General features: G+C 44.1%; 1 protein-coding gene across 1 annotated transcript in view; it reads left to right on the top strand.

Moving 5' to 3' along the window:
• REV1 (REV1 DNA directed polymerase) overlaps positions 1-23,607 on the top strand; it is a 429,753-nt gene that overhangs the window by 349,277 nt on the left and 56,869 nt on the right. The window contains exon 16 of the mRNA XM_069204390.1: positions 10,847-11,006. Within this exon, the coding sequence (XP_069060491.1) occupies positions 10,847-11,006 (160 nt within the window). The remainder of the gene's footprint in view (positions 1-10,846; positions 11,007-23,607) is intronic.

Below are 23,607 nucleotides of genomic sequence, written 5' to 3'. Positions count from 1 at the left end.
GAAAGGATGATACTTTAGATCAGCTACAAGTAGACCCCTCGGACACATATGACATAGATCTCCCCGGAAATCCAGACCTATACCCCATTAAGCCATCACCATCAGATGAAGCTACATCTTTTAATGAGCATATAGCTAGGGCAGATGCATGCCATCAGGTCCCCTTACACAAGGATCCTACAGAGGATGATTTTCTTTTTGAAACTCTCTCTTCCACTACTAGGGCTTGCCAATATCTGCCCATGTTAAAAGGAATGACCCATCATGCAGACGAGATCATTAAAGATCCAGTATGCACCCGAATCATAACACCTAGGGTAGATAAAAAAAATATAAAGCATCACCTTCCGATCCTGCTTACATTAGAGGGCATATTCTACCAGAGTCATAGTTGTGTCAAATGCTAATAAACAAGCTAATTCTCAAACCACAGCAGATGCTCCTCCAACAGATAGTGAGTCTAAACTTATAAATGCCTCAGGTAAAAGTGTAGCAGTACAAGCAGCCAATCATTGGAGAATCACTAATAACCAAGGTCTATTAACAAGATATAATATAGCACATTGGGATGGGATCGAATATCTCATTCAACATCTCCCTGAGGAGTATAGAAAAAAAGGTCCACAATTTTTTCAGGAAGGCAAACTGATTTCCCATAATTCCATTAGATGTGCTCTTGACGCAGCAGACACAGTGGCTAGGATTATAAATACTAGCGTACTTTTACGTAGACAGCCTGGTTGCACATTTTAGGTTTTAAACCAGAGATGCAGCAAACACTTTTAAATGCCCCTTTCGACCAGCAACTTCTTTTTGGCCCTCAAAAGATCCAGAGAAGATGAAGAACACTGAAGTTGGGGAGTCTATGGGGGCACTTCAGACTTCTACCACTTGTAGGTCCTTTTGACAACCTGTTTTCAAGCAGGATAACAAACAGGCATCATCAGATTCCTCTGCCTCCTTTAGACAACACCACCCAACAGCCCCTTCAAGAGGGTATTACAGAGGTGCCTACAGGGCAAACAATTCTAAAGGTTGAGGTAAGGCGCCTCCACTTGTGTCACCCCTGCTATATCTTAACACCTGTTGGGGGACGTCTACAGCAGTTCTTTTTCACTTGGAAAACAATAACCGCAGATCAGTGGGTGTTGATCATTATCCAACATGGTTATTGCCTGGAGCTGGTCAAAACACCTCCAAACATACCACCTTGCAGACAAAAACTTGCCATGGAACATTTAAGTTTGCTAAATCAAGAAGTTCAAGCTCTCCTACTCAAAGGGGCCATAGAACCAGTCCCATTTCATCAGAAGGGTACAGGAGTATATTCACTATAATTCCTAATTCCCAAAAAGGACAGATCACTTCGGCCTATCCTAGATCTCAGGCCATTAAATTGACACATCCACACATGTGGTAACTCTCCAGGATGTGATCCCTCTATTACAACAAGGAGATTTTATGTCTGCACTAGACTTAAAAGATGCTTAATTTCACATTCCAATACATCTATCCCACTGGAAATACTTCTTGTTCGTGAAACAAGGAAAACACTACCAGCTCAAAGTACTCCCATTCAAAGTTACTACCACACTTCGTGTGATTCACAAAAATGTCTGATGGTAGTTGCAGCACATCTACGCAGAGTATTCATGTGTTCCCATATCTGGACGACTGGCTCATCAAATCGAGTACGATTCCACTATATCTACAACATTCACAAACCGCACTTCATTCCCTTTACCCAGATGCTGCAACAGGTGCACCCCATTCAACACATAACAGTAGGAACAGTTCAGAGGATCTTAGGTATGATGACATCTTGTATTGCGATAGTACCACATGCAAGACTGCGTCCGCTGCAGTAGTGTCTGGCCAGTCAATGGTCTCAGTCACAGGGCCAGCTACAGGATCTAGTGTTGGTAGTCAACTGCACTCATCACTCTCTACAGTGGTGGAACACACAAAACTTGTCAAAAGAGCAGCCGTTTCTCGACCCTGTGCCTCAGATCACTCTTGCAGCTGATGCATCCCTGACAGGATGGGGTGCTTTCGTACACAATCTATCCATAAAAGGACTTTGGGATGCAGATACCAAGTCCTACACATCATTTACTTGGGGCTTCAGCCATTCATCTAGCACTCAGATTTCCTAGTTCACTTAACAGATAAGGATGACTTGGTCAGAACTGACACAACAGCAATGTTTTATTTACAGAAACTGGGGCACACACACTCTCAACAGTTATCACGCCTGTCTCAGACAATCTGGCGTTGGGCAATACGACATTGCATTCACTTGTTAGTGGAACACCTCCTAGGCATACGCTTTACCAGCTTTCCCTCTTCCGTTTGTGGTTCGAAAGCTCAGGAGAACACTTCACCCTCATTTCAGTAGCTCCCACTTGGGCATGACACACATGGTTCACCACTCTACTCAAACTCTAGGTAGTACCGCCATGAGAAGCTTCCCCTACACCCAAATCATCTCACTCAGAACCAGGGACAAATCAGGTATCCAAATCCCAAAGAACTCAATCTTCCGATTTGGCTCCTGAAGTCATAGAGTTTGGATACTTGGATACTTGAATCTTCCTCCAGAGTGAATGACCATTCTTAAGGAAGCACGTAAACCCACCACTTGGGCATGCTTTGCTTCTAAGTGGTAAAGATTAGTTTTATGTTGTCATGACAAAAATATCGAACACTTTAAAGCAACTGTTCAAGATGTTATCTGCTGCTTACTTCATTTACAGACTCGTACACATCAATACGCCTCAACCTTGCAGCGGTAAATGCATATATGCAAAACAGACACAACTGATCATTATTCAAAATGCCTGTTGTTAAGACATTTATGGAAGGTTTAAAAAGAGTGATCCCACCCAGAGTGCCTCATCACCAGTTTGGAATCTCAACACTGTACTTACTAGGCTTATGGGGCCACTATTTGAACCATTGCATAACTATCCACTTAGGTTTCTATAATGGAAAGCAGCATTTTATACAGCAATCACCTCACTAAGACGTGTTGGTGAGCTTCAGGCATTAAGCTTGGAAGAGCCCTTTTTCCAAATACATAGGGATAGGATAGTCCTTTCCACCATTTCTTCCAAAGGTTGTTTCTGCATTCCGTCTAAACCAAACAGTTAAATTACTAGTTTTCTTTCACACCCTGAATCAGTTGCAGAAAGAGCCCTACACATATTAGACGTAAAGAGAGATATATTGTACTATATTGACAGAACTAAAGAGTTTTGTAAAAATAAACAACTCTTTGTTGCTTTCTTGCCTCCACACACAGGGAAAGCTTATCTAAAGCAGTTATTTCAAGATCAATAATTAAATGTATCCAGACTTGTTGTGCCAAAGCCAAAAGAAGTATGTCCACACTTCTTAGAGTACACTCAACTTATTAATTAGGAGCATATATGGCTTTCTTAGGTAATATACCAATAGCTGAAATTTGAAAAGCAGCCATATTGTCAACTCCACACACTTTTACTTTGTCTTCATCAACGTTCAAGATTTTCCAGTTCTTTTCAACAGTCCTCTTATCCTTAAAATAAGGTTGGAGTGGTTGATGATGCACACCAGTTTGTCTTGTTTACGGTTCAATCGTATTGTACGGCAGAGAACCTAAAAACTCAGTGAATAAAACCTTAGGAAAAGATGTGTGCATGTACCGTTGAGGTATAGGCTTCCTTCGTAGACGTGTGCAGCCCAGCATTGTGCATAGCCTGTTTGCCATCTTACTCCTGGGGCACTTATGAAGTTATGGGGTCAGTGTTTATGCAGTTGATAATAGGCCAACATTTATAACTTTTCAAAAACAATTCAAAACTACTGTCCATGTTTATCCGACACTTTTTGGTATATTATCCTCACAAGGTATTTCGTCTTGTATCCATAGGAGGACATCTTGAAGCTATGTGGTTTGCCCTGAGATTCCAAATAAGGCCTATAGTTTTTCGCTCCACATGACTTCGGGAAGTACACAGCAAGACAAAACCTAATTGACTATTTTTAAAAGGTACCACCCTCATGTTTTTTTTATTGGTGCAATTTGAGTACCAGCCTTAGGTAATAGGGACCACTAATACATGCATGGTTGTCCTCTCTGTTCTTAGTGTTCTACACAGAAATTAGGACCTGGGGCCCCAGAGCAGCATATTACTTTATTGTGGTTTTGTGCTCAATGGAATTCTGAGCCCGGAAAGTTAGCATAAGGTATTAGCTATATGCACATTTGCACATGGCATCTGTCTTTTCAGCATGCCATTTTACCAAATGAGGTTTTGGATTTGGTGATTAGTAGTTTGTGCCTAACGGGTTATAAGGAAGTTGGTGTTAGACCACACTGCAGCACCTCTTTATGACACTGAGGTGGTGGTGCACTTTTTATTAGAGGCGTGGCTCAAACAGTGGACTGTACCAAATGTTGTATAAAGAATTATGCATTTATTAGATGTTTCTGTCTGATCAGTTGCTTATCGGCACCTGTTGCTTTGCAGAACACCACTCATAGATTCACCAGCAGTAAAATCTTTCAAAAAGGTGGTTCTGAACAAGGTGGACAGCCTTTTTTTTTATTCCACTGAATCGTACGTTGTCTGATTTTGCAGGAGCAACCCAGCCCGCAACACAACAACGGTTGAAATTAGAGATCTCTTTCCCTGTTGCATTATGTTGTGTATGTGACGAGTGGGCTGGGGTGGGCCTGTATGGTATATGTGAGTATATGAATGCTTGAGTATAAATGAAGGAAGGAGTGGAGTCTGATGTTGACAGAGGTGGGCAAAAGCATATATATGAAATGTAATCACATATATTTTAAGAAAATATGTTAAAGGTGTTTTTTTTTTTGGCTGACTATTGTATGTTTTAGGAAAGTAATGTACGTAATAAATAATTGTATAAAGAAGTATAACACCATGAAATAATTTATGTGTATTATAGTAAAGTGAAAAAAAATATAAAAATAAATTAATTAATACAAATGTAAAAGTAGTAAGAGAATTACATCTGGCCAGACCGTTTCAAGCTGTTTCAAGCCACATGTGAAGAAACTCTGGCAGTGTGGGATTTTGCATGTAGATTTCGCACACTGTCCATGGCCTCAATTTGCTGGTCACAGTTCTGAGAGAGTGGCAACTCTGATTCCGTTCTGTCGTGTCGGAGGGAGGTCAGCATTACAGTGGAGGCCGATAGTGCCACCTCTTGGCCTGCTAGAATATTGCAGGAGTTTTCAGGTGCAGTTTAGTACCAGTGGAACTTCACAAGGAGAGGAATGCTCCAGTTACTTACTGGTAATCTTCATTACTCCAGGTCCAAGTCTTCCCTGATACAGTCCTTACCTGTGAGATGTCATCTCCTTCTGGCAGGACCTATTCCCTAGCTGACTCAAAATACTTCCCCCAACATGGCCGCTATTACCCAAGCACCACTCAAAGTGGAAGTCGACCAACCACTCATCCTGTAGTACCAAGCAAACCACAACACAAAAGACCCACAAATAATCAATCTCCCCAGGGGACGGGAGGGGCATGGATCCCAGATATCAGGGAAGACTTGGACCCGGAGTAATGAAGTTTACTGGTGAGTAACCAGAGCGTTACTTCCATGTCCATCTTCCTTGATCCAGTCTTTACCTGTGAGAAATACCAAAGCAACCTGGATTGATTATACGCACAGAAAAGCATGACACAGCAGACTGCAAAGCATCAATGCAGAAAAAGTTCAATACGTAATCAAAATCAGGACAAAACTGCAGACAACACATGATCAGCAAAAGAAGAACAAAACCCTTCCCCCAACTGAACCAGGTAATGGGACAGAAAGGTATAAGGGGAGGACCACGTAGCAGCAAGGCAAATGTCTTTCAATGAAGCATCTTTAAAGGAAGCCCAAGATGTAGCCATTTCCCTCGTAGACCTACCCTGTATTTGAGAAGGGACATCACAGGCAGACAGTTCATAGGCACCTAAAATCGCAGATCTAATCCAACGGCAGAGGGTAGAATTAGTAGGATGAGAACCTCTATTACCCACCCCAAAGGTACTAAACAGGGAGTCAGCCTTCCGAATAGAGGAAGTGACACACAAGTAAATTGCCCTGTGAACATCCAGCGTGTGTAAATGAACATCCTCCTCCGAGGATGGATCAGGGCAAAATACAGGAAGAACAATGTCCTGAGAGCAGTGAAAAGAGGAAGGAACTTTAGGCACAAAAGCAGGACTGGGGCGCAACACCACCATATCAGGAAAAAAACGAAGTAAAGGGGAGACAGAAAGCAAAGCACCAATTTCACCAATCCTGCGGCCAGAAATCATCACCACCAAAAAAAGACAACCTTCTGTGTCAGATACTTAAGATCCACAGATTCCTGAGGTTAAAAGGGTGCTCTCATCAAACCATCAAGGACCAAAGGCAAATCCCAAGGAGGAATTGGGGACCTGATAACTGGGCGTTGCAGAAACAAATGCATAACAGCCGGGAAACCAAAGGAGCAAGAGTCAACATCTCCTCCCCTCAAACAGCCTGAACCGCTGCCCACTGAGCCCAAATGGTGGATACACTAAACCCAGGACAAAGCCATCTTCCAGAAAAATCCAAAATCTTGAGAGGATTAAAAGTAAGGGGCAGCAGCTGCTTGGAGACACACCACTTCTCAAAGTTGCCCCAGTGCCTCTTGTATTACTTCCTAGTGGAAGGACGGTGGGAGCTCTGAATGGAGTCCTCCACCGCTGAGGAACAACCCAGAGCCAATAACCTCAACCATCCAGAAGCCAAACTCCCAGATTCATTTGACAAAGAGCATGTTTAGAAAGAGTCAAGGAAAGCAATGGGGGAGGCTGAAGGGGCAAAGTCCAAGGAGGAGCCACTGCCAGTTCTCTCAACAGAGGAAACCAGGGCCTGCTTGACCACCTCGGGACCACCAATAGGACCCGAGCAGATAGGAAAGACCTGCTCAGCTGATCCGTAAGCCCAATTACAGATGTCCCTGGGCAACTTGTAAAGGGCGGAAACCACCCCCTTTGCCTGTTGATATGGGCCCTAACAATCTGGTTGTCTGTCTGAACACAAATAGGATGCCCTGGACCGCTCGCACCGCTGCCAACTCTTTCCCTGTGGAGGAATGGAATACCTTCATCCAGGCCCACCAGCCCTGGTCTTTCAGTTCCACAAAAACTGCTCCTCAACCCAATTTGCTGGCATCCGTGGTGAAAACCAGAAGAATGAGCTATGCCAACTGAAACCCCTTCTGCAAGTTCCCCAGAACCAACCACCAGTTCAACTCCACCTTGATCTGAGAAGAAACGGGAACCACTGCCTCAAAGTCCTGGAAGCGGGGACCTGACAGGTGCAACAAATGGCAAACGAAGGGATACAGATGCAAATGGCTCCAAGGAACAAGGTCCAGAGTTGATGCCATTTCTCCTTGACTGTGCAACCACAGGCGGGCTGATGCCTGTGGTTGCCGCAGCAGATCTGACAGATGAGCCACAAGCCTGGTGGCCCTTTCTGGGAAAAGAAACACCACCCCCTTGTCTATACAAAACAGAGCCCCGATGACCTGGAGTGTCTGGACTTGATGCAGATGGGACTTGGCCAGATTTAACAGGAAGCCATGGCTCTTCAGAACGTGACACACTTCCATAACTTTGGCTTCGGCCTTAGAAAAAGAAGAAGAACTGATTAACCAGTCATCCAAGTATGGGTACACCCATATACCTGCAGAATGTAAAATACCCACCATGGGAGCCAAGAGCTTGGTAAAACCTTTTGGAGCTGAAGTCAACCCAAACGATAGGTCTCGAAACTGGTAATGACGGTCCCTAAATGCAAAGCAGAGAAATAGCTGGTGCCCGAGGAAAATCGGCACATGAAGGTAGACATCCATCTTATCCAGTGCGACCAGAAACTCCCCCGCTGAAAAATGGGAACATGCTTTGCTAGGTCATTATTTTGAACGTCAGGTTAACCAAAAATCTGTTGAAGTTCCTTAAGTCAAGAACTGGTGGAAAGTCCCCCAAAGGCTTCTGTACCAGGAACAGAATGGAATACAACCCTTGACCCCAATCCGACTAAGGAATAGGGACAATAGCCTTCTTTTGCAACAGTGCCAGCACACTGTCCAGCAGTGCCTGTTTTTTCAAGGAGTCTCTGGGCAGTGGGGTGACCTTAAAAAAATCCTCTGGAACAGTAATGAACTCCAACCCATGACTGCTGGAAACCTCTTGAATTGCCCAAGCATCTGACACGGTGGAAGGCCAAGTCTCTCCGGAATGCCACAGATGACCTCCCACTGGGACATTCAGCAGACAGTCAGGACTTGGGCTCCACTGAACCTGAGGAACCAGCTGTTGAGGGCTGAAACCGGGAATTGTCAAAGTGAGTGGCTTCGGCCACGACCCCTACCCCAAAGGGCTGCAGTGTCCCCCTACAGGATGAAAAAGGAAAGGCTCTCTTGAAGGCAAACTCCTTAACCCTAGGATAGGCCTTCAAAGGGGCAATCCGTTTTTTGTTCTCAGATGTCTTTTTAACCACATCCTCTAAATGATGCCCAAACAATTTAACACCATTAAAAGGATTTTCAACAAAACTGCTTTCTGAGAAGTATCAGGCTTCCAAGACCGCATCCTGAAGTGACGGTGGGCAGAAACATCAGCTCCTGAGGCAGCAGCCGAGGAACACAAAGTATCAAAAGAAATAACGGAAAGAAAACAAACTTGTTGTTCCATCAAAGCAAGGTGGACTGAACAGTCTAATTCTTCAGTCATGTTGACTGCTAATGACTGGAAATCCTTGAGCAGGGATTGAACTGTGTAAATGGAATATGCTTTTGCTCGCACTGCAAAATTGGCTGCCACATATGCCCCCTTAATAGCCCATCCACCTTTTTATTCACAGCGTTAGAAGGGGAGGCATCCTCCGAAATAACATTGCCCTGGGTGGATAAACCCGCCATAAGGTTGTAGACCTTAACTGAGGAAATTCCTTTGAAGAGTTGGCAATGGGATATTGTTTGGCCAAAAATAGTTTGGCCACAAATCAAGGGGACTTATCAACGTCTTTCCACTCATGGTGCAACACTTTTTTAAACTGCAGCATGCAGAGGGACTGTCAGGTTCAGACCGTATATACTATGCAAAGAAGTCATTATCCTCAGGAATAACTTCTGCCTCTGGAAATCTAGATTAGTGCGCAAATGCTGCAGAACCTTCGAAAGCTCCGCTCCGTAGATAAAATGCCCCTTCTGGTTTTCCTCCTCCAAATCACCAGCATCCTTCATAGCTTTGTCTGAATCCTGCCCATGGGAAGTTTTAATGGCAGGAGGACCTTCATGAGCACGAAAAGCAGCCTCCATTGCCATAGTAATCATTTCCTATAAGGAGGGCTGCAGATGACGTCTCCAGAGAGGCCAGGGGCATCCCCAAGGTCAGACTCCATAATGCAAGTCACACTGATGTCACTGCATCCCAAAAAAAAAAAAAACTGACTTCACGCATGTTGGATGGTTTCTAAACAACCATGCTCACGAAAAAACTTGTGAAAGCAGCAGGAGCATACATAGAAAAGAGGGGCAGACCTGCCCTCCCTAACAGGACTGAGACGCGACTGGCGCTAACGAAATACGGGCCAGACATGCAGCCACAAAACCTGGAGCTCAGCACTGGAAAAAGTCAAAACGCGGGCGGGAAACCACAAACAGCACCTTCCGGCCACTAGAGCAAGATCGGGAGCGTGTCGGAAACCCACTGCGTACCAAGAAAACCCTGCGTTTCTCCCCTATCGTTAAAACGAGCAGAGGGAATAGAAATGCAGGCATCCCCGCCTGCTGCAGCGAAGCCCTGGGATACAATAAGAAACAAGCATTTCCAATGCAACGGGTGAAAGACACTGACACTGACGCTCAGAGCCCTTTTTAGAGTTGAGCCTGCGTCGCATGCGCATGTGTTTCGCTAAGCAAGACGCTTTAGGAATTAAAAAGGGCTCAGAGCCCTGTCCACGTCACGTCAGTGTCTTTCTCTGGCTCGTGGGCTTGCCTGTTAGAATCTGCATGATTTCATTAGTGGAAGGCATGCAATACTTCATGCCTTTTCCAGTGGATAGCCCTCCTCGAACGCATCGACCAAGTACAGAAAACATGCGAGGCTTGCTGTTTTCTGTCCGGCTCGTGGACTACTTTTTCCCTAGTTTCCCAGCGCTATCTCGCTTGGCAGAAGTCGAGCACTTTACATAATATCAACCCTGTTACACAGTTAATCGCACTTTTTCCGGTTACGCACATAATTGCACTTTTGCCGATAGGTTTCATTATGTGTGAAAAGTCCAGTTAGGAGTTTACAACGCTATCAGCTCTAACACGAGCAAACGTGAGACCCGTTGCATTGCAAATGCTTGTTAATTCCTAAAGCGTCTCGCTTAGCGAAACGCATGCGCAAGCGCATGCGACGCAGGCTCGACCCTAAAAAGGGCACTAAAGCGGTACCTTCAAACCCACAAAAAACAAACAAGCCCCATTCACATGAGCCAGCCAGGGGAACCGTGTTCCACAGAAAAGAAGAACAGGATGTGTGGTTTGTTCGACTTCCCCTCTGTAGTGGCGCCTGGGTAGTGGTGGCTATGTTGAGGGAGCGATCTCACAGGTAAGGACTGTATCGGGGAAGATGAACATGGAGGTAACGCACGTATAGACGATGCATCAAAAAGAGTAATTTATTATTTTGAACTTTGATTACAAGGTATCAAGGTGAACTATTACTTCCGTCCTTGTGAAGTCATAAATAACAATTGTTTAATCAATACTTTGTAGAAATAATTATGCATATGTTGTTGTCAGGTTGGAATTCAGATGCACCAACTAGTTCCAGTCCATATGCCACCTTCTGCTGGATCTTCAAATAAACATTCTGTCCTCCTCCCTATTGGATCACGCTCAGTCATTGATCTACTCCAAATTCAAAAATCAAAGAAACACACAAACAATGAAAATAAGAAAGGTGAGTGCTCCATTTTTTGTAAGTGAATAATGTGCAAAAAAATGAACAGTAAGAATTTGCATCTTAAGGCAGAAAACTGTCTCCAAGTAACTTGCTCTTTTTTCACTCCCCCTCACCCATTCCCCCTCCACCACACACTTTAGCGACATAGTGCATATGGTTAACCTGCATTTACTGTACAAAATGTTTGGTATAATTTGGTTTACAGTCATCCTACTGAGACCGTTAATTTTTGTAATTTTTATAAAGAGGCTTGACTGTCTTGATTCCCTTGTTCTAGTCATCATCCAAAAGGAGTGAACCCGTACTTGCCTTTTTCAAAAATTATGTTCATTATTTTTCAGATAATTCATACTATACTGAGAAAGCTAAGGGATTAGAAAAAAAATTAAATAGGAAAAGTCGATATCAGCGCCCATGACATTTCTAAACTTTCTTTTGCATAAAAACACTGTATAATAATGTCAGTTTATATCGACATTTTAAAACAGCATACATGCAAATCTATTTTTTCTTTCCTTTTTGTCACAAAGAAAAATGGTTCTCCTTATGTTTTGCTTGATACCTTCCATCTCTCACCTGTTCATTATTAGGTCTTTTTTTTGCAATATAGTATTAACCATGTGTTTTTCTTTTGTTATTCCTTGTATTAAAAATAATATTTAAAAAAGTGTAAAACTGAAAGCCAAGTACATTCTATTAGTTCAGGCCCTGTGCTAGTGGTAATGTTTGTAAAAGGAGATCTACCATGTATACTATAATTTTATCTTTTATGTAGAATTTGTTCACAAGAGCAATCAGTTTCTACCTTTCAGTGCCCTAGCACCCCACATCAATGACAGCTCCCCCACCAGCAAGGAACTGTTCAACATAGTCAAGGAGTTCACCAATCCCTCAGCAACAGAAAACACCATCACACCCTCACAAGCCCTCTGCGACTCCCTCTCGAACTTTTTCCACAATCAAATGAAAACTTTCTACCAAGACTTCTCACCTCAGCTCTCCGCCAAGGACCACATACACTACCCGACAGTGACAGACACCCATCCACCCACACCAGCTCACCTCATGAAGCACCCTCATTAGAAAGAAATGGCATCCATCTTGAGAACTATACACTCTGTAGCCCCAGCAGGCCCCCTCCCCCACCACGCTTTCAACTTCAGCAATCAACCCATCAGCAGAGAACTCACCAAGGTTCTCAACTCCTGGATCACTACATCCCACTTTCCCTGAAAATGGAAGCACACCACCTTAAAGCCACTGCTGACGCAACCACCCTAGAGACCTCAAGAACTACAGACCCATCTCCCTGCTCCTTTTTCCAGCCAAGATCATCGAGAAGGCCATCAACACCCAGCTAACCAGACACCTGGAGAACCACAACCTTCTGGACCCCTCCCAAGCCTGCTTCAGAGCAAAGCAGAGCACCGAGAAAGCTCTAGTCGCAGCCACGGACGACATTAGAATGATGATGAATCATGGAGAAACCGCAGCTCTCATCCTCCTCGACCTCTCAGTGGCATTCAACACCGTATCTCACCACAAACTGATGAACAGACTCCACCAGATCGGAACCCAAGGAGCAGCCCTCAAGTGAATCGCCACCTGCCTCACAGGAAGAACTCAGAAGATCATCATCCCCCTACTCCTTGACCTCTAAGAACATCATCTTCAGTGTACTTCAAGGCTCATCCCTCAGTCCAACCCTGTTCAACATATACTTGTCCCGGCCAACATTGTCAGGAGCCACGGACTCAACATCATCTCCTACGCCAACAATACTCAACTCCTCCTCTCTGACAAACGACCCAACTACCAGAAAAGACAGGTTTCAAAGATGTATGTAAGAGGTGGCTGGCTGGATGCACAACATCTGTCTCAAATTCAACACAGACAAGACAGAAGTCTCAACTTCAGGAAAGGCAAGGGCACTCTATGGAACAATAAATGGTGGCCACCAGAGTTGGGCCTCACTCCCAAACCCTCCAAACATGCCACAACCTCTGCATCATCATCGACAGCCACCTATCCATGAGGGTTGAAGTCAGCACTGTCTCCTCCGCATGTAACTATGTATTGATCCATAACAAAATTCAGACACTTATACGTGCTTTCAGCAGTTTACCCTTTTTTTTTTTTTTCTTATACTGCATTGAAGGTTCAGTAGACTATGCCAGAGCCATGCTCTTTTATTACCACAATAGCAGTGCTTCAAACCTGCCTCAGGCTGTTTCAAATCTTGTGATGAATGCTTGAGTTGCTTTCTTTCATAGCATCTGGTTATCTAAATATTTTAGTTAGGAGGTGGACAAGGTCACAATAGGACACAGGGACCTACCTCAGAGTCCAAAATTTGGAATGTCTGAATACAGTGGGTAGTACCAAAGCTGATGCTCTTGTACCGCATTAAAAGAGACTGAGAATGGCCCTTCATGCCGTACGTCAATCTGGTTTCTAAATTGTGGCTGGTCCACATGTGCCCTTTTGGCCGATCCAGATCTCCCATGCTGAAACTTGAGTTTGGTCCAGGTCTCATCTTGAGTAAGCAAATCCTAATCAAGTTATCCTTCCCAGGAGCCCACAGGGCGTTTGTTTCTGTGTTCCACATCAGAGGTCCAGTACTTGGAGGATCCACCTTCTCCTAAGGCATCTGATGGAGATGGTGTTGATTATATTGCACATTAGTACAGTTATTATTTCTGTGGTGTATACTGGTTCTAGAGATTAAGGATTCCAGAAACCTAGCTTGTATTCGCAGTCCTGCATGGAACTACATGACATAATTCTGATTGTCTCTGATTGAGCTCATGGCATGATGATATGGAGGATGTGAAGCAGTGCTATCAGCCTCCCCTGTGCCTTTCTAATGAGATGCACTGGGATGAAGGGGAAAAAGAGCATGAAACCTGCTATGGTCTTTGCGTGAAAATGAAAAGGGGAGAGACAACCCCATTTTAATGTGGCACTTCATTCATAAGGAGAACATGCCAGTACTTTTACCTTGTACTGTGCTAAGGCTTGTGTTTTTTAAAGTTAAAAGGCAATCTAAATCTCATAGGCTAAGCGGAGTGTGTATGAGAGACTGCTTACTCTGCTTTATGGTTCAAACTGTGTTTGAGAAGTGTATGTGGCACTCGTTTCTGCCTAGTAAAAGTGTTTTTGCTTGCAAGAAAGCAGTATCTGCAGTGGCTTTAAATTTCTGCCTTACCTGCAAGGTTGACCAGGGCCTGCAAAGTGTGGATTGAACCTATCAGTATTCAAGGAGATTCTGACTTGCAGAGTAGCTCCCTACTCCCTGCCCACCAGACTATGCTTAAGGTCACATGCCATTTATATAAGAATCTTACTGGCTGATGCATCTGTGCTTTGATTGGGTTCCTAGAGCTAGGGTTTCTATTGGACTTAGGGCTTAGGTTTAGCGTTCCGATAGGCTGATAGGTCTGGAGTTCTGATTGGTTCCGAGAGCTAGGGATTCTACTGGATGTACGGCTTAGGGTTATAGTTCTGATTGATTGATAGGTCTGAGGTTCTGACTGTTTCCTAGGGCTAGGGTTTCTATTGGAGTTAGGGCTTAGGGTTCGAGTTCTGATTGGCTGATAGGTCTGGGGTTCTGATTGGTTAGGGTTCCCATTGGCCAATAGGGCTTTTTAAGCCTAGAGTTCACTGTGTCTCAGCCTGGGTGTCGAGGCTAATGATGGAGAGGACAAAAGCAGTTGCCTGTTTGGGCCAGGTTGCTCTTAGGGCCAGAAATTCCGCCCTTTTTGCAATTCACCAGCATGCACCTTAAGCCATCCACAAACAGAGTAAAACTGCCTCAGCAAAGGCACACTACTCACGTACCACAAATAAACCCTATGCATGTTACCATTTTTTCAGCAACCACTACAAAACCCCACAAACCACACCTGGACACCCTTCTACCCCAACTCCCACACAATGCCACCTTCATTCTCAAACAAAAATAAAAGTCCTATACCAACATATCCACACATCACCAACACATTACAAAGCCACATTATACATAACTTTAATCCACACTCAATACAAAAACCACCTCTATGCCATGTTTGCTCCTAACAGACCCCTTTATGTCACCACCAAATCTATACTCAACCTTCCATCATATCATCCAACACCCTCCTCCTCTTTTTACCAAAAACACACAACCAAACAGTTCTTACACTCCACCACACATTTTCAGACTTTCTGCTAGCAAATCTAACACAAACACTCACAACTGTTGTCCATCCCAACTCACTCACCACATACTCTCGAACTCACATCACCACTCCCTTTACATTTCAGCCTCCTCTCACCAACAGTACTTTACATATAAATCCTTCTCAGAAAACCACTACGTCAATATCTCCTCTCACTACTCCCAAAAAAAACATACACACCAGCACATCAAAATCTCTCTCTCTCTCTCACACACACACACTTTCATAATACTTTGTCACAAATTAGAAACGTACACCCACTCCCCTCCTCATGACTGCACAAATACACATCCTACACCATCTTTACTCCCAAATTTCCAGTCTTCACCAACACCTTCACCAAATACGCTAACATAACAATTCTCATTCACCCGCGCCTCTCATCCATTGCACAATTTAGAGCCTTAACATATTACCCACATGCTCCACCACCACTCCAAACACATACACCTTCCACCCTAAGCAGACTCGAACAAAATAAATAACAAACCACTTTCACAACTTCACATCTGTCTATTACACAACAAGGCTACCAAAACAATACAGCTCACCATCTCACTCTCGACCACCATCTCCACTACCAACACACGCAGCCCAAACAAAATGGCTTCTAAGCCTGCTGGATGAGGAATACGATATAGTAAAACACTAATGCAAACCTCATTCAGTTAATACCAGCACTAATGAGTTGCTACAAGTTCACAATATACTGCTCACTCTTCTAGAAACAAAGAAACAAAGTCACACCACCACCAAAACACAATCTCTAAACTGCCTGCTAATAAATGCTCAGTCACTCTCTTAACAAAACAAGCACCAAATCTACAACCTACTCAGTGAGGCACAACCTGGCTTATTTGTCATAACTGAATCATGGTTGTAAAGCCATGACTCCGGAGTTGCATGAAACCATTCATTCAGGCTGTCAAACTATCACACGAAATTGGATAGGCAAAAGAGGAGGTGGACTAGCTGTTATATTAAAGCAAACCATAAATCTTACCAAAACTGATGACATTTCCATACATGGTTGTGAGGCCTTCATCACCAGATGCTACCCTACACGAACATCCTCCTGTAACTTCCTCCTCCTTTACAGACTGCCACCTCAAAATGCAACATTCCCAGACACATTTCTATACACAGTTTCAAACCTTATGACATTACACTCCAACCTATGCCTGCTTGGTGACCTAAACATTTGGTTTGGCAAACCTAATATGCCCCATCCAAAAACTGTCATGACTGGCCTAGTCACAATGAACCTACATCAGATCGTACACAAAACCCGCACACATTGCTGCACACATCCTAGATGTTTATTTTGCAAATCCAAAACTAGTTACCTTTCAAAGAATTACTCCAGTCACATGGTCAGATCACCATTTGGTAGCTTTACAACATAAAACACAACAAATCAACACACCCAAGACCACCATACATGCATCCACCTATCGACCATGGAACAAACTCAATTTTGAATACTTAGAAACACAACTAACATAGATCACAGACCTTGACACAATAAATTATGTTCAAAAACTTTAAGCGGCTACAGGAAGCTTTTGATATCTTAATACCACTAAGAAAAACAAGACAAAAGAAAGCAAGCACCTTGGAGAAATACAGAACTAAAAATGATAAAGAAAAACACCAAGTTAGAAGACTGCCATGAACATGGCTCAAAACAAACAGTCAAGTCAAACTTCACCTACCCAAACTTAACCGAATATGCAAGTCAACAATCAAATAACCTAAAAAAAAAAGTGCTTTATTATTGAAATATGGAGGAAAAGATAACAATGAGTTATACAAAATAAACAAATAAAGCAGCTCCAAGTACAGTTGAAAGTCTGAGTTGATACAATACAACTTCAAATCTCAATATATTATCTTCCTTATACTTATACACCCTTCCTCTGTAGTCATGTATCTATATATTTATTACTTTACTCCTACTGTAGCAGTGAAAAAAACTCCCTCTCTCCAATGCACTACTGTCTCCACATATACCTCTCTATTCCTATATTTTGTACCTCCACTCTCTGACTCATCCAAAACCTCATTCTACCAATATAATCTCCAAAATACATCTTTGTAGACTCTTCCCTCCTTTGTCCCTACTGGCTTACCCCAATCCTCAGTTCACTACTATGATCTTCCAAACATCCCTTTCTAATTTCTTCCTTCATGTATCCCTCCTTTGAAGCATCCCAAACCTAATTTTACTACTATGATCTCCCTATTCCCATTCTACTCTTCCCTCCTCCATATCTCCTTTTTTCCCAAACCTCATATTACTACTATGATCTACCAAATAACACTTTCTAAACTCTTCCCTCATCTATCCCTCCATTATCCTATTCAATCCAAGTAACAGATTCACATGTCCATCGCTAAGATTAACTCATATTTCCCTAGACTAATTCACCAATAATCCTTTTGGGTTCCAAAGTAGTGTGCTACTCGTCGAAAAGCGCTTTGGCACCTAGTAAGGAGTAGTTATCGCTATATAATTACAACTACAATACCTTGAATTGCTTGTTGGGCAAGATTAGCTCTGCCACCAAAAGCATGGTTTTAATACAGTGCCAAATGTCTAATGCCTCATCCCTAGCATTATCCAGCGTGTGGCACCTTGTCACATTTTATGGCCTAATATCACCTGTAGCACCTCCTTTCTTTGCAGACATCTGGCTAGTGAGGATGTCATTTGTTTTAACACTAGACAAGGTGAAGACACCATTGCAGAGGGCATATTCTGGTGTCAGCCTTAATTTGTGTGCTGGGGATTATTACATAGCTTACATTTCGGAGTGCTTTGTTAAGCTGAACAACACCTTAGAAAACAAGGCTGAGTTCTTCTCCAATTTAATATGTGATGACTTCTTCTCCAGCAATGTGGGATATAGTCCTAGTAAGAGACATATACTCCTAAGGGGCTTGAAGATGGTGCCCAGTAGAGCTGTGTGGATGCCTTTCGAATCAGGGTCCCTTTGAATCAAAACCATGTCCACAGTTTTCTGAGATCAGTAATCTTTTTCAGAAACACAGCTCATGGCACTGTTTACCTCCTTTGCACCTGGGGTGGTTCCTGAGGATGTTTCCAGAGGATGTTGACTGAAATCAGATCCTCCATGTTATTGACTTGTAGAATACTTACCTCCACATTTCAGACGGACCTGGCACCTGAGGCTCTTTTGGGTCCTCTGGGTCCATCTACAGTTTATGAATCACATGTTTTGTCTATAGACATTACTTAATTATCAACAGGATCCTGATACCTTAGGTGTATCAAATGATTGCGGAATTCTGTTTCTCACCTACCTAGGGGGATGGTTAATTCATTAACCCACCTGTTTCACTGTGAGGTTGGAGAGTGAAATGGAGTGTCAGGTTATGACATGGAGCATTCTGCTGCTCACCTACCTAAGCAAATCATTAATTCATTAACCCTCTGTTTCATTGTGATGATGGAGAAAGGGAGATGGTGTGTCTGCATCTAACATCACTCAGGTTCCCATAAAACCTCAGAAAATCATATTTCTTGTTCATGAATGAGGTGAGTGCACACTTCATTTTGGATGCAAGGGTCACTGAGCTGAGAGTGCTTGGGCAATATGCTATTTAAGGACAAGTATTCAGCCAGGGATTGGAATCTGGTGCAGAGTTGCATGATCATGAAATCTGATAGGGATATCCAACCGCAGATTCCTTTTATTGGAATATTCACCAGGTGTCAGACTGGTTACAGACATTTTTGAGCAGCACCTCTGTGCACCAGTAGGTGGCTTTAAGCAGCCCCATGCCGGAAGTAATGTGCACGGTGCTTGCATAGGAACGACCCCAGCAGGCTGACATCAGTTCTTTTCTTTCGTGCCATCAGGGCAGATCCAGAGAGAGCTACCTCAGTCTATTCTTTGGGCTATTTTTGATGTTTTTTGTTACCCTTTTTGAGCTTTTCACTCCAGGTATGCGAAGGGATGTCCCCTAAAAACGTGGGGTCTGTGACAGACCGCCACTTGGTTTGCCCCTGGTGCCTGGAGGTGGGGCATGACTCCAAGGCATGTTCTGACGTCCACACCATGAATCAAAAGGCAGTTCAGAGGCGTTCCCTGAAGCTCCTGGCCTCCTGGTGCCAATCGACTGCAACACTCCTAGGTCCTGGACCCACAGAAGGTCACAGGCCCGTTTGTAGAGCCGTTCCCTGTTCATCATGCTCATAGTCGTTGTCAGATTAGTCCCACAAATCAACTAAGAAATTGAAGCGCTCTTCGAATTTACCACGTCGGTCCAAGTCTTCGGACGGGGCATGAGAAGCTTTCCACTTTTCTAGGTCCCACTCCTATATGTCAGACGTAACCGAAGATATGTAACTTCTTCTTCTTGTCTCAGTTGAGATTCAAGAGGTTATCTAAAGATAGTTTCTATCTCCAGGTCTCACCTAAGCTGTTTCTCTTGCCTTCCTTCTGCCATTTGGACAGTATGAGCAGTGGCTCTGGACCCCAGGATGGGCCAAAGTTGCCTTTTGAACACATTTAGCCTTCCACTTGGAAGGAACTTGTGGCACTCCTCCACTTCAGCACATTAAACTCTATTCATGGTGTCATCATGTAACCTCATTAGTGATAAGGTTTGACAACACAGTAACCAAGTATTATATGGACAGCACAGGAACAGAGTTTCATGGGCACTTGTGTTCTGGATTGTTCTGTTGTTCAAGCAAATGTTAACATCTGGAATGCCTTTGCTCACCATTTGATAGTAAAGAGTCTGACTGGATCATAATGATGATCATCATTGTATGGTTGTTTTTTGTGACTCAATCCTAGCTAATGCACTTTTCAGTGAACTTGTATTGCATATCTATAGGGAAGATCCTCTCAAACCTTATACTTCATTATTAGCTCTTCTTTTGGTCCAATGTCCTTTGTACTGGTCTGTTCTTTATTCGTTTTTATGTTTTAAACTTCCCACTCTCATTCCTGCCCCGTCCACCAAATTGATTCTCTTCAACATCTCCCCCATCTTGTTAGATTCTCTATTCTCTGTTTTGATATTGTTCCCTATCTCTATTTCTCCAAAATGACATCATTTTTTCTTTCTGTCAAAGGTTTTACTTTCTCTGATTGTGCTTTCATTCTGTACTTCTCTTCGGCACACACTTTTGTCAATCCTACCATTTTACTTCTGGCTTCTCTTGCCCTTTCTCCCCATCTGCTTTAGATTTTCTGCTGACTTTTCTTGCTGTTTTTACTGCAGTTGCATTTGATGGGTGAAATGCATGTTTTCCAGTGTAATTGTTTTTTTTACCAATCTCTTTTCAATTTTTTTTTTACCTCCGGACTTGAGGTAAAACTGCTCAGTGACTTTGACCATTAATCATAGTAGCCATTCAACTAACTGTTGATTTATTAACTCATCACCCTCTATTCATCATGTTAGGAAATCAACAGTGGGGGAGCTGTTCCAGATAATGTTTTCAGTAAAACGCCACTTCCTGTCTATTATAGCTGTCCACATTCAGGGATGGGTAATTACATGCCTTTCTGTCTCTAGAAGGCCTTTATATCATCCTTGTACTTTGTCTTGTTCCTGTCAGTTTTTCAGGCTTCTGTCAGATGTGTTGGAAGGACAATCATACATCGGTTTATGGGCTTGTATAAAGCCTTGCTGTCACTTTTCCATCCAAATTCTAAGATGGGGGTTTGTGAGATGGATGTGCTGCTGTCCCCATTGCTGGTGTTGGCTTTTTTACGCTTTTCTTCATTTCCTTTGATTTCCAGGTTCTTAGGGCTGGGTCTACATGGGAAGGGCTATGGTGATTCTACTGACCCCCTTTTGGACCCAGATGTGGTGGTTCATTCTGCTGTGACAGCTGCAGATGGATCCAAATTACGTGTTAACTACCCCTTGCAGTATTTATTTTCTTAGGCAGACCTGCTGCTACTCTACAGCACCTTCTTTACAGAGGAATTCATATAGAGGATCAGAGCTGCCTTCCTACTGAAGATTATGACTTATTTCCATGTTGGCCAATCTGTTAGTGTTTTTTGCTCTGCCTCATTCCTTGAAAGGGGTGGAGGGATTCAATTAGCTTATCCCGAAGAGGTCTTCTGGGCTTTCACATTGAACACACAAAAGACCATCTCACAGATGATCAGCTGTTTTTGCATTTTACTGGGGCAAAGAAAGGGGAAACCACTGCTAAATAGGACCCTGAGAAGGTAGAGATTCTTCTGATTAAAAATCAGCTATCCTTTGACCAAGAAACAAAACTCTGAAAACCTACGGGCTCACTCCACCAGGGCTAAGGCTGCCATGATAGCATTGCAGTGAGGTGTACCTGTTTTAGACATCTACCAGACTGCAACATGGGCCTCGGTGCACCTTTTCATAAAGAACTACTGTCTTAACAATTAGGTCTGACAGGAAGGTAGTTTTTTCCACTAGCGTCTGCAGGACTTTCTGGGCTAAGTCCACTCCTCAGATTCTTTTGGGAGTTACTGCTACGGTGTGTCCTAAAGGTGAACAATCTGCAGCTTGAGTATCAGTAGAACATGTTGCTTAACTTCAGTAATTCTCTTTCTGGTGGAACTATAACCATAGATTCCTCACTGCCCTCATGTTTTCTCATTATGTGGAGTAGCCTCTTTAACAAATAGAAAGGTTCTAAGTAGGATCTTGCACATTGTCACAACCAGTTTTTCAAACTCCATGTCTGAAGGCACACAGGAGTAAGTTAAAGAAACTGATATCAGCATGCAGATGAAGTGAAGTCTTCCTGATGCAGTACCACGCCATGGCTGCCCTGGAGCACCAACGCCACTGACGACGGTGAGTACAGCCGCCTAGCACACAAGGGAGAGAGGGGAGACTGACACACGCACAACACACACATACCACACACTTGCAGAGTAAATTAAAAGTAACAGAACCCAGGTGCAAAGAAAGCTAGGACACATACCTCTGTTACAACCACTGTAATGCAGTAGGATGAAGAGCCCAAATCCAATCAAAATAGAAAAACATATGTACAGGCAGGGCTATTGGCCAGTTCAGTCTGAAATGCCCATAGGGCAAGGTCCAAGCCTCAATTTGACTCCTGACAACAACGAGACTCCACTGTGCAGGGGCATCATGTTGGAAATAGCAGGCACCTCAGGAGGCAGGGAGTAGTGGGGGGCTTCTTTTTGGGAGGGGGTCCTTGGGCTTGGGCTCGGGTTTGGGAGGGGGCGGTTGTTTAACCTTCCATTTTGGGGGCGGAGGTGTGGGCTTGGGGCGGGGGGCCGGAGTTCCACTGTTGTGCCCTTTAGTGGCAGCTGAAGTCTTAGGGGTTGGAACCGGGCTAGACTTGGTGCTGGAGGTACTGGTGGGGGGAGGTGGAGGGAAGAGGTAAAGGCGGGATAAGAAAAGCTTCTTAGGACCAGCTGAGTGGGCAGTGGGAGGAGGAATGGGAGTGGAGGTACAGGGAGTGGTTGTACGAGGAGGAGGTGTGCTGGACTTGGGTGCAGGTGCATGGACAGTGTGCGTGTGTGAGGTGGATGGCTATTGGGGGTCTGAGTGTGAGCGTTTGTGTGTCTTTGGAGGGGGGTGCAGACAGGGTGGGGGAGGTCAAACAGGACGTGTGGATGGATGTTGTGGTGTCTGCAAGTGAGGTAGGTGTGCTGCACGAGGTGGTGGTGGTGGTGGTGACTGCGCATGTGGTGTGTGGGGTGCATGTCTACAGGTCTGCTGTTGTGATCACTGTGGCAAGGCTGTGCAGGTGGCAAGACCTGGGACTATTGATGCTGTGCATGCTGGTGGGAGTGCTGATGTGAATGTGAGGGAGGAGGAGGGGGAGACAGTGGAGGCAGTGGATGATGTGTGTGCATCTGGGTGTTGGCTGTGTGTGTGCTTGTGGACTGAAGTGTGCTGCCTGTGTTTGTCTGTGCGAGGCTTGTCTGTTGTTTTGGGTGCATGCTTGCCAGAATGTGTGCGTGGGATGGGTTTGGGGAGAGGAGACTGAGACTGGGAAGTGGTAGTTGGAGGGGGGATGGAAGAAACAGGGACACACTGGCTGTTGTCAGAGAAAGGGCCAGAGCCTGAAACGATCTCTGTAGGGCAGCCAAGCCGCCATGAATGCCATCCAGGAAGGCATTGCATTGCTGCATCTGGGATGCCAGCCCCTGGATGGCATTCACTATTGTTGACTGCCCTACAGAGATGGATCTCAGGAGGTCAATAACATCCTCACTTAGAGCAGCAGGGCTGACTAGGGCAGGGCCTGAGGTGCCTGGGGCAAAGGAGACACCCACCCTTATGGGTGAGCAGGCAAGGGCAACTCGGTGGGGGGGTCACTGGGAGGGCGGTGCTGGTTCTGGAGTGACAGTAGAACC

Source organism: Pleurodeles waltl, chromosome 8 (genome assembly GCF_031143425.1).
Source record: "Pleurodeles waltl isolate 20211129_DDA chromosome 8, aPleWal1.hap1.20221129, whole genome shotgun sequence".
NCBI lineage: Eukaryota > Metazoa > Chordata > Amphibia > Caudata > Salamandridae > Pleurodeles > Pleurodeles waltl.
The sequence above is the reverse complement of the archived record's forward strand: the minus strand, read 5'-3'. Positions and strand labels throughout refer to the sequence as shown.